Below are 12,484 nucleotides of genomic sequence, written 5' to 3' on the forward strand. Positions count from 1 at the left end.
TGAACCAGGAACACTTAGCGGAGCATGAAGTGGACGGAAGGGCAGGCACTCTTTACTATAGGATATGATCTATGACAAAAATCTATTAAGAGACAGGCAGTAGGGTAAACGCTTTGCTCTGTCCACCACAGCTACAAATAACTGGATGGAATTTTGGAATGGCTCCATTCTCTTGAATTAAAGGCTAACAGTCTGCCACTATTCAGTGAGTGGAGCCTCTACTCCAGTGTTTCCTGTAAGCTATGCACTTGGGTGGCCACCCAGGAGAGCTCAAATGCTGGCCAGCTGATTAGCAGAGCACCCACAACCAACAGCTTGCAGTTCTGGGCTGATGTGTGTCACTAATATACTCTATGCATGTAACTTTTATTCCACACATGAATGGAAGAAGTTAGAGGTTACATCCCTCTACTCCCTGCTGCTCAAATGTTGTTTCAGATACAATCACAGGGAAGAAAAATGTCCTTGTCAATGTGAAATTAGGAGACAACCTTCAAGGAGGGAAGTTGGATGTGGTTTAGGCTGAACTTTGTCCCTTTAGAACACTGTGTAAGGGACAATGAAGTTAGGGCCTTGATTCAGAATCCCTCCTGGTGGAGCTAATTACTACTGAAGAAGACTATATGAACAATACAAACAGAGCAAACTGCCAGTAGTTCAAAGGGCAGATCCATTCATTTGAAACAAACCAGACTAGAGGTTACAGGCAGGAATGGGTTGTTGAGCCCTGTCAGGAAGTGGCTGACAGCATCACGCTGATTGGATTGGTGGGGGGAGGAGTGGGGGGTAGAACAAAAAACACACCACACACATACACACACATCCCCCACCACCACCACCACCACCACCACCTCCTCCACTTGGCAAACACAGGTATCTTTGGTGGACGTCTTCCTTCTACCAAGGAGGACTTGCCTAACCTGGTTTGAACAGAAAAGCACCAGCAGATTCATCTATTGGACTTCTGTACAATGAAGTGTAGCAACTCAAGCTGTGTGTGCGCTGGAGGCTGTCATGTTTTTGAGTTAATAGATCCATGAAGAGTGGCTGGGCAATGGGTGCTTCCATGGACATTTCCAGGAGTGAAGTTTAATCAGTACTGGCTGGACCAAGCAGAACAGGCAGAAAAGGGGTAGAATACATGGGCTTTCCCGAGGAGGAGTACATCCATGATAGAGCCCAGGCTGTGATCCAGGCAGGACCAAAAAACTTGGTGCACATGGCAAAAGAATGTGCCAACAAATTTATGTGGGGGAAAAGCCTCACCTGATGGAAGATTGAGTTTGCAGTGTTCAGGCACAGGTGCCCCTTATGACTATGGAATGACCTGCTGGGATAGTCTACCAACTCATTCTGTACCTCAGGAAGGTATAATGCTCTCAGGTGTAAACCATGCTTTATGCAGAAGTCCCACTGTATGGAGGCTTTCTGGCACAGGGGAGAGTTTACACATGCACCACTGGTTCTTGATACAAAATATTGCCATGTGCTTTGGTCAATTTTCCTGTTAAGAGGCCTGGAAATTGACACATTTAGCTGGATTTCAGGTCCCACTGGGGCTGTGCAATTGGGTGCTGAAATGAATAAGCCTTCTCAGAGCTGAATAGGACACCACTTCTGTGGTAGTGCTGGAGGAGGCCAGGTGGATCCAGCCAGAGAGTTGAGGGGTGCCCAGACTGGCAGGAAGGTTGTCTCAGTGGGATTTCAGGACATCAAGGGACAGGCGCAAAGGGATCCTCGTGACCAAACCCACCACACTGACATCCTGCTGCTGGGTTGATCTGAGCAGTAGGACTCCAAGGTCTCATAAAGAGATGACTAGAGGGAGGTGGAACTGGGTGGCACCAATGAGCAGTACCAGGCCTGTGGAGACTGGTGTGGTTCCCCCCACAGGGGCATTTGCTACTGGAAAGGGGTGCTGGCTATTGCCAGCTTCCCCTAGATGGAATCTGTGCCTTATCCACCCTCCCCCCATGGAAAAGATGGTTCAGTCAAGCAAATAAAGTCTTGGACCACCTAAGAAAAAAAATTATTGAAGTGAAGTGTTCTGGTGGCAGTCTGGCAATAGTCGGGGGCCAAACTCAACTAAACCCCGAACAGGGCAGGAATTAAGTCCACAGGAGCAGCTGGGCCTGAAGTATGCTGGGTGGAATGAGATTCCCTCTGCAGCTGGCCCCTTAGGCTTGAGAGCAGGTGAGGGCACGCTCCCACCTTTTTTTCTTCTGGGGCTCCAGAAACAGAGATAGTTGCCTGCTGGAAGACTTCTGGCATCAACATGGTGCTGAGAATGAGTCCTTGGCCTCCTTTCCTGGTGCCAGTTCACATGCGGACAGTGCTCTGCACCCCAAGGAGGCAGCGCTTGGCAGGGATTCCACTGTTGCAGGGTTCAGACTGTGGGTGCCTCCATAAGAATAATTCTAGGTCTCTGCTCGTAGTCCAGCAGGGGCTTCAGCCAAGAGCCCTCACAAATGCAGTGCTTGTCCTTTGATGACTCTTGACAATGCATTGCGAGTGAGAAATCTGCAGGTTACTCTTCCACATAAGTTTGCCAGCGTCTTCACTCGATTTAAAACCCTGGAGACTGGGGTATACCTCATTATCGGAAGAGTAACTTAAAGAAAATAATTTAACTAAATTACCACAGGTCTTGTTTGGAGGAAGAAAAAAAAAAAATCCACAGCTGGACACCGTTCAAGGGACCAGCAAAAGCAAGGGAAGTTCCAGCCAGCCATCACTGGAGGTAAGAAGCAACAGAAAGGGTGGCCTTGTATATCAAGCACCGTGGAAGTGTGACTCCAGGGGGGCACCCAAGCTGGCCCTATGGATACTACTGGGGGGAAAAAATAATTTGGCTGTTGTGCATGTGCCATGCACACACCCCTCAGTGGAATGGACATGAGCAAGCACTCAGAGAGCTGTCTTTTTGCACAGCACCTAGCTCAGTAGGATCCTAGTTCACGATCACTTTATCAGTATTAACTGAAGATTACAGGAAAGCTCAAGACAATTTGAGCCCCGCCTAGAGAAGATGAAAGTGATGAGAGCACAAACCAATCCTTTGAGGTCTCCATTGATTTACATCCTCCAAATACAGCACAATAGGAATGTACAAAAATAATACTGCTAGAGAAAGGTGCCTCCCTCCACACTGACCCAGTGGGAGCGCCCCACTCCACTGCAAGGGAGGTAACATACATGGCTGTCAGTAAAATACCACCATTATACTTCATGTACCCTAGGGTCTTCTGAGCATCAGCACAGTTTGAGAGGGGGAAGGTACCCCTTCCTTTCAAACTGCAAGCCTTGGGCAGGCATGGAATTTGCCTCCCCAGAAGTAGGCCCATTGGTCTGATTAACATCTATATTTGGCAGCTGGGCAGGGGAAGATGGAGGAAGGGGTGACAGGCTTCAAGCTACTCCCATGATTCAGAGTTGTACTCCAAAAATAAGACAGCATTCCTTCCCAAGGCCCCTGGCTTGGAATTTCAATATGCTCACAACCCAAAGGGAGATTTGATTTCACTCAGCAGAATGCAGTGGTGCACATACATTACCACACCTGTGGCAATTCTGCAGGTGTAACATTCTGTGTTTCTGCTTCTGTAATGCTCTTTGTTCTTCCTGTGAGAGATTCTAATAGGGAAGTCTCAGCTGCCGTTCTTTTTCACCTTGATTTGCTGTGTCCTAATTTTCCACAGGGCTTGTTTCAAATTAATTGAATTGGCAAAACACATTATTTAAACTTGTAGATGTGATGGAAATAACTTGTGTGCGTCAACACTCCCAGTTAGGTTGGCTCATCCATCGTTGGTGACAGACATCTCTTATATTAAATGAGATCACCCAGTATTTGTGTGTTCCACTTGGACCTCTCATCCAGCATTTTCTTCATCTGATAATGTATTTACTGAAGTAGCAGCCATTTTCCCCCCTCACAAAAGTTAGGGCAAAAGTGATTTTGCAGAATATGATCAAATCATAAGGAATACAAAATATAGTTCTAAAGCATATCCCCTCTTACTTTGTTATGAAGAATTTTGCCCTTTTTTCTACCTGAGGATCTCCAAGTGTTACACAAAAGTTAGAGGACTAATTAAAAATAGTGTCTTTGTGCCCTTCTAGCAATAAAAGGGATTAGAATGTTGCCAGATGTCCCCAGCCGTAGAATTCCAGGGAACCTCCTTCCTGGCACAGAGTCAGCATAGCTAGTTTCTCTGCCATCATGACTTATTGCAGCGTACATGTGGGGGCAAACCCAGGCTGAGGAGGAGGAGTGGGCTGGAGGGCAACCAGTCTCCAGCTTTACTGGCCTGCCATTATTTCTGGGTTCATACCCAGCTGAAGTTGTTTAAATTAGCTCTCAGGATAGCATTCCTTCAGGCTACTCCAAATAACTGAATTTAATGTAGAACTGACCCCAGAACCAGGGAGCCAACAACTGGCTCCTTAGCAGACTTCATCTCCAGATGTACCCAGCAGATGTTGGGCATATCTTAACATCTTATCTAATGATTTTAGCTTCACACCAAGGTAGATAGGTATTATTTCAGAGAAGAGTGGCACAAAAGGTAAGTGATGGAACCAGAGTCATGTAGAGAGTAAGTGACAAGCTGTGCATTACGTTCCTTAATTGAGCACTGGACTTGTCAGAAGGCAAAATCCTCTTGTGGCTAAAAGTTGCTAAAAAGAGAGAGCCCGCATCCTGGAACAAAAATGAACATAATCTGCTTTTACAGCCTCAGCCCTCAGAAAGCTGATTTCATTTCAAGTGAGTTACAGAAAATGTTAAGGATCACTGCAGGCAGCTCCAGAACACAGAAAAAGGCAGAGTCACCTTTGCAATGATGTAGTTTAGGCTTGCTTGGCATATTTTGGGGATTAAAGAAAGTTAAATATTTCCAATTCAAATAGGCTGCAGCTACTGCTGTGGTATTTTAATGACTTATTAGCATGCACCCTTAGCAGCAGTTTTAGGGACAAGGGACTTTGACTTAAGCTCTGGATCTTGGCGTGGAAGGGGAAATACCCAACCAGAAATTTTTAAGCACATTTTAGTGAGCTGTCTTGCTGAAAGGCACCAGATGGAAAATTCCAAGGAGTAAATTCCCTGGTTTAGACAGAGAAGCTGCACAGGATGTCTGTCACACTACAGGCTTCTTTCACACTGCTTCCTGACAATGTGACTCAGCCTGCCTTGGAGGGACCATCTGTAGAGTGAGAAGGGAATTTGGTCCCCTCATGACTTGCACTCAGACTGCCAATGGGTGAGGTGAAGGAAGGGAGGTCCAATTATCAGTGCTAGCTGCTCATATGAAGTTTGTGTGATGGACATCTGATTGAAATAGGAACTGGCTCTTGGCTATAAACATTTCACACGGAACCAGCAGCAGATGGTGAAAGTTTTCAGCCATTACTAACCTATGAGGGTCACACCAGCGGCCTAAAGGATAAAAGTTCCGTTATTCCTATTACTAGCTATTTAGCAGAAAGCTCATAGAAATCTACTTTCTGCATGCACACACAGTTCCAGTGTATCCAAATTCTCATGCCCTGACCCAGTAAATCCCCTGGATACCACATTTTCATTACACTGTCCTCGATTCCCTCCTTCCACGAGAAGAATTTCTGTTAGTAGGTGAAATATTCTTTTACTTCCTAGCCAAAAACCAGGGAACAGTTCATTTTGAATTCTCTACATAACCAGGAGAAAGCACCTGTCCTGCAGGAGTATGTAGGAGGGCATCAGGGGAAAACTAAAATTCTCTGTCTTCTGAGAAAGGTGCTTCCTCAACCTTTCAGGGAGAGTGGATTAGCATCTCCTCACAGTGACTATGCAAACACATTCACTGCTGGAATCAGATACTCATTGGCTCTTGTTACAGCAGGCTCAGTAGTTTCTACACATTCTTTCACCCTGATTCCCTGACAGGCTAACCTTTCCTATTCACGACCAAGGACAGGGACAGACCTTTTTTTTTTTTAATAAAACTTTGGAAGGACCTCAGTTTAACCTGTAAGAGCCAAACATGGGAGAATTATGGTCCAGAGATAGCACTTACGCACACACGCGCGTGAGAGAGAGAGGGGTGATCTGGGAAGTGAGGGAGAGGCACAGAGAACCAGTCACTGTGGGATCACAATACTCTGGAGGTTAATTCTCCAGGTGACTATTTACTGTAGTATGCTGACTAGTAGCTTTGGCTAGCTGGAAATTGGTCTAAGATCTGAAGGTTTAAGCATGTGGTGAAGGAAGAGGGAAACATATGAGCTATGTCTACACTAGCTTTCCTCTTTTGAAAGAGGCATGCAAATGAAGGACATCAAAAATGCAAACAAGGCACAGACTTACATCTGGCACCTCATTTGCCTCCTCCTATCAAAAGAGCTTCTTTTGAAATAAAAGCAGTATAGATGCAACTCTTTCAAAAAATAAATCCCATTTTTGAAAGAACCTTTATTCCTAATTTTTTTAAACACACATTTACACTACTTTTCTTCTTTTGAAAGTGTATGCAAATGATGTGCCAGATATGGAAATCTGTGCCTCATTTGCATGCCTCTTTCAAAAGAGGAATGCTGGTGTACACACAGCTATGGAGGGAGAAAAGAGAAATGTAGTAGAAGGGGTTTTGTTTGTTTGTTGGTCTTCTGCTAAGTGAAAGGCCTTCTGTGCAGATACCAGGAGGAGATTGGTAATGATGAATTGATTTTGCTGTCAAACCCATGCAGCACATGTGAGAGTGGCATATGGACAAGGGGTGCATGCCATCCTTTTACAGTGAAATTTTTCACCTCTGGTCCCGGATAACCTATAAATGAAAGGTGGGAGGAAGCAAGAGAAGCAAATACTGAAAGAAAAAAGTCAAGATGCAGGGAACAAAGCCTTCTCCCCCAGAAGAATCTGCCTTGACCTTTACTGGACTTGACTCAAACACACGAAGACTAAAAGCAGCTTGAAAGAGAGAGCCAATGCTGTCAGGGCAAAGCTTTTCCTATTGTGCTTCAGTGTTGGTCTTTGCTGCCAGAATCTTTCTTTGCTCAACTTATTCATGGGCTGTATTCTAGCACAGCTGCACAGACACTTACCTGGGACTGCTTTATACTTGCAGTTTCAGACTCATTCTCAGCAACTCCTTGTCTCCACGAACCATGCCCCCTCTCAAGCAGCCACACTGCAGCTTCTTTGTGCTTGCAACTACCTGCCTGAATCATTTCATATATTACTTCTCCATATTCCTTCAGGCCAAGGAACCTGCCACAGCCAGCTTTGCCGCAAGACCTACACAAAGTCAGCCAATTAATCTATCTTGTGTTAGGCATTTATATGGATCCCCAATACCATAATATAGACACCAGTTTTTAAATGTACTAATCTTCACAACAGGCCTGCGGGACAAGGACATGTTGTCCATATGGTGCACATGAGCACCAGGAAGACTAATACAGGAAGCTTGTGGCACAATAGGGATTTGAGCCTGGTTCTTCTGATTCGCAGCTGGTACTTGCACACAAAAAACTCTAGACTTCTGTCCATATTACATCCTTTTGGCTCACTGGCTGCTGTCTTAGGTTATAGGAAGAGGGAGCATATTTTCAGGGTTTTTTTTTTTTTTTTTTTTTTTTTAAGTGCCTTGCACACCAGAACCCTGTTCTGACTGGGTTTTCTGTTCAGTCCCTCTCCTAAAGGCTTTGTATGAGAAGTGTCAAGCCCAGCACCAACCAATTAAGACAAGGAGAAAGAAATTGGGTTTTTCATTAACCAGCAATGCCAGGAGACAAAAGCACTTTGGGTCCCACTGTTCAGTGTTTTTTTTTTGTGGGAGGGGAGGGGAGGGGAGGGTGGAAATCATGTCAGGAAAGTAGGTTTCCTTTAGGAGGCACATCCTTCTTCAAAAAACATTATAAAAAATAGAGTGGATAATTCTTGGGGGGTGGGGAGGGGGAAAGGAAACCACTACCATGCAGCTGAAGTTCAAAGTCTTCATGCACCCTTGAAGTGAAAGGTAAGAGATTCAGTCTAAGACAACAATTTTGAGAACACTGCTCTGTCCAAGACCGTTCTAAAAATTCTAATTACCCAACAGCTTTGCACAAGTTAATCAACTTTCCTACTATAGCCATAAAATCCTGGTGTCCCAAACAGTCATATAGCACTTTAATAATTATTTTTTGTGTGTGTGTGTCTTTAGGTGATGAGGTTTTGTGGGGCAGACCCATTGTAAGCGTTGCTGAAAGTGAACTGGCATGATCATATAACAGATACAAAAAAAGATTAAAAACTGACAAATCAGGTACATAGGACTGAAGGGACAGGGGGAAGAGGGAGGTGGGAGAATTACCAGCTCTAAGTGTCTTCCCCAAGATCACTACAAATAATCAAAAGATGGGGAAAGCTTTCTTTGTCATGCATAAAGGTAATTGCTATCTCTGATAAGGACAAGTCTCAAAGTATTGAGCTTGAGCATAAATTGCAGTTCAGATGTTTCCCTTTGTAATCTGCTCTTAAAGTCTTTGTTGTAAGATACATATTCCTCATGTCTTTAACAGTGTGGCCCACTGCACTGAAATGCTCACTGGACAGGCTTATGTGAATTCAGATTCCTGATGTCTGCTTTGTGTCCATTCATTCTTTGGAGAAGTGATTGCTTTGTATAATGGACAGACTGAACAAAGGGGCGTTGCTAGCACTTGATTGCATGTATAACTGATTGTGAGCTCCTAATCCTGTAACTAACATGGTTAGGCCATGCGCTGGTGTCTCCAGCATAACTATGTGGACAAAGTTGGCAACGGGGTTTGTTGCAGTGAAAAGTTCCGGGATTAGTATTATTGTGGTGTGGCCTGTGGTTGTTAGCGAGAATTTTCCTGAGGTTAGGCGATTGTCTGCAGGAGAGAATGGGCCTCTCTCCCAGAGCTTTTCAGAGTGCAGCATTATGTTCCATGGTCGGTTGCTGACAAAGTACTACAGGGGGTTTGAGCTGGAGGCTATAATGAGAAGTGGTGTATCTGCCCCACGAATGCCATCACCTAATAATTTGTTAGTCTTTAAAGTCTCACACGACTGCTTTTTGTTTTGTTAGGATATAAACTAACACAGCTACCTCTCTGTTACTATTCCAGTAACCAAGCATTCGAGAGAGTCCTTGTTACCTCAAAAATTCAATAGAGTTGGATTGGATGAGTGGAGTTTGAGAAAGTTTGGATCTGAGTGTCCGGAGAAGACTTCACCACTCTAATGGGTCAAAAAAATCCCCACATGTGCTGTCATATCCACTTTTTGCGATGGAGGCACCAACTGCCTGGAAACAGAAGGAGGGAAGACTGGGATTAAAGGTATCTGAGGAACAGATTAAAGCCCTTTAAGGAAGTCGATGTGGCCATATGTTTTGATATGCCTGACGAGAGGAAGAAACTTTAAAACCACAATTTGGGAGCCATTCCTGAGCATCAATGCATAAGGTTTATCGGTCACAAGCCAGTCAACAGCAGCTGGTAACCTCTGCCCAGCAATAGCTTAAGCTCTAGAGAAAGCCAGTTCATTTCTTCACTAACCACAACATATGCCTACCCTGTTCTGAGTGGTTGTAGATAAGGATTGGAAAGGAATTCCTACCCCCTATCCCCAAGTAGGTACAGCTATATGCCCTGAAAGAGGAGACTGGATTACTTATATCCCACTTTGTAGTACAACTTCAATAGGTCTAAATGAGGATACATTTATCCCAGCCCTTTGAAAAAAAGAGACAAACAAAAAAAATCTAGACAATTTTATTCTCTGATGGCAAAGTCAATTCTACAGGCCCTCTACATGCTGTAGGAAGGAATATTTAGGTATTGGCAGGTATAGACCAGCGTCTTTTTAAAGAACTCAGCTGTTCCAAATACATAAATCACCTGCAGTCATTTATGTGCAAGTAATATGTGGCCAGAGGCCTTTTGGAAAGAAAGCTTTCAGTGTTCAGAACAGTGGTGCTGTAATGGGAACAAAAACAAATATGCACTCTCTCCCCTCCCACTGTGCTTTTGTAACATGGCACTTTGCTTGGCCCAGTTAAAGTAGAGACATGGTGTTTTGCATTAACCAGATAGCTAGTGCACAAGAGAAGAAACACACAAAGGGCACTTAACCCACCCTTTACCCTAGTGTTGGGAGGTTAAAACCAGACATGAGCAAATGATGTTCACTTACCCATCTGCAGCCAATTCCCTGGACAGACCCTATTAAAAAGCTAACTATTCCTCAAGTCCCATCTCCCAGAGGAGCTCCATGACATGGTTAAGTAAAGTACACTGGCTTTCATTGTGAATGGGTTGCTTAATGCAAGTACAGCACTTCGGTGGCAAGAAGATCTAGAGTAGGAATGAAGCTTTGCTAGCTACAAGTGAGGAAGGACTAAAGCATAGAAACAGATCAAAGGCCCAGTTATGCCATAACAGCCCTTATAGTCTGCGTGACCAGTGGTCCTTTCCTTATTTTGACATCCCCTAATACGAACATTCTTCTGTCTCAAAGGCCTTCATTCAGAAGAACTACGTATTGCTCAGTTACGGTTCTCATCCTGTCAGTGTCACTATGCTGGCATTCTGACAAGCCACGTATCCCACAAATTCACGTACATCCCCCGCCCGCCCAGGCCAGATCAGAGACCCCATCAAGACTGCAAAAGATTGCAGGATTAATCCTTTCAAAATGTAAACAAACATTTTGGTTAATTTTCAGACTTGTGTCTACTTTACATTAATATTCTGGTGAATGAGCAAGCTGGTACAAATCACTCACTAAAACCCCAAGAGTTCAGTAAATATCACAAGGTACTCAAAAGCAAGCAATGTGTGAATTCACAATTGTCACTACATACTCTAGAAAGACTTCATCTTCAGATTTATACCAATTTATAAAGGGAATGAAAACATGATAGCACCTGTAGGTCACATAGTATATACTTGCAATACCCTGTTCATAAACGAGCTAGAGACCAGGGATTATTCACAGACATTACCCAGGAAACTTTGAATTAAGGAATACATTTGATAACATTTTAATCTGTTCATGGGCAATTTAGAAATTGAAAGAGGTGAATTTTTCCAGGTACATAGGGGGAAAATGTTCCCTCCACAAATCCCAGCACTAGGTTGGTTTAGTTGTTGACGGATCTGTACAGGAAAGCATCTTCTGCAGCACAGTGCTTCAGAACCAAACCCAGTGTGGGGAACCTACTCAAATATTGTAGCCAGCAGAATTCCAAGTGAGTTAGACTCTGCTCCCAATAACAAAAGGGAGCTGCATCACTTGCTCTGATCCCAGAAGCAGCTAAGTGCAGCTCCTGCCAAGGCAGTCACTTTCTAATTTACAGTATATGACCACTTGTAGTCCATCCAAACTGAGCTAGCAATTAGCGCCTGTTGATAAACTTTGCAGGAAGCCTCTGTCAGAGCCAGAGCAGCTAAACCAACAGCTATTTACAAATTTCTCTAGTTATAGACACATCAGAGAAGTGGTTTTGACAGATCATCCCATGAAGTTTAATTTTTCCCCCCAATTAGAGAAGATAATGAGCAGACTCTGCTCATGAAAACACACAGACCTGTGACCTGAGGATTGACACATTAGTTTCATAGGAAAACACTGCACATCAAGACAGATAGTGACTGAATAGGTGCAGAGCCTCAAATCAACTGAATTGAGGCAAAAAGGTGGGGAAGGCAGATGTCTCTATCATAAGGCATAAAGACAGTTAATACTGGGAGTGATGGGTATCTCTTACCACCCAAGCTAAATTTGCGATGATACAGAATTTCACTGTTGCCTCTGCCCCCCCCTCCAAACTTTCCCAACCCAATGGAGAGCCTGGAAGAAGCACAAAAACAACAGCTTTTTCCAAAGTTTGCAAGGTGGAGATGTTGGCACAGAGGCAGCCTACTCCGAGAATGGCTATAGGGAAAGGGCAAATGAACATGGGCAGAGGTGGATGAGGCTTTGTCCCCCCAGGGCCCTTGCGGTTTTCCCCATGACCCCCTGGCAAAGGCCTCATTGCCCCAGCTGCTAATTGACCACCTAATGTGGGGCACAAGGGGGCAACAAATGCCAATATACTTACTAAAGTATCCAGAGCTCGTTATGCTACCAGGCCACATCCCTGTGGTTCTGGGGTAGAAACCTTCATTTCTGCATGGCATTTCTTTTGGAACAGGCTCCTTGCTCCCCTCTGCCTCATTGATTCTCCAACTTCAAATCTCTCCCGACAGCCATGCCCCCCCCCCCCCATCAGAACTTATTCCACTCAAGCACTTAGCATACTGCACGTGACACACACATTGGGCTGTATGGAGTAAAGGTTAATGGCACTGTGCTACAATTGTAGGGCTCTATGACTGAGACGTGGTACAGAGGTTTGTGTTAGGTCACAGAGTTACTACATTTTCCCTCTGTCAGCTTTTTGGCTTGAGTCATTAAAGAGTAGAAACCCCTCCCAAAAAAAAAAAA

General features: G+C 44.4%; 1 protein-coding gene across 1 annotated transcript in view; it reads right to left on the reverse strand.

The window, feature by feature from the left end:
- Nucleotides 1-12,201, reverse strand: part of LSAMP (limbic system associated membrane protein) — a 548,487-nt gene extending 536,286 nt beyond the window's left edge. Inside the window, exon 1 of the mRNA XM_075000343.1 lies at nt 12,099-12,201. Coding sequence (XP_074856444.1) covers nt 12,099-12,177 — 79 coding nt within the window. The 5' untranslated portion in view covers nt 12,178-12,201. The remainder of the gene's footprint in view (nt 1-12,098) is intronic.
- Nucleotides 12,202-12,484: the final 283 nt, after the last annotated feature.

This window comes from Carettochelys insculpta, chromosome 1 (assembly GCF_033958435.1).
Source record: "Carettochelys insculpta isolate YL-2023 chromosome 1, ASM3395843v1, whole genome shotgun sequence".
Classification (NCBI taxonomy): Eukaryota; Metazoa; Chordata; order Testudines; family Carettochelyidae; genus Carettochelys; species Carettochelys insculpta.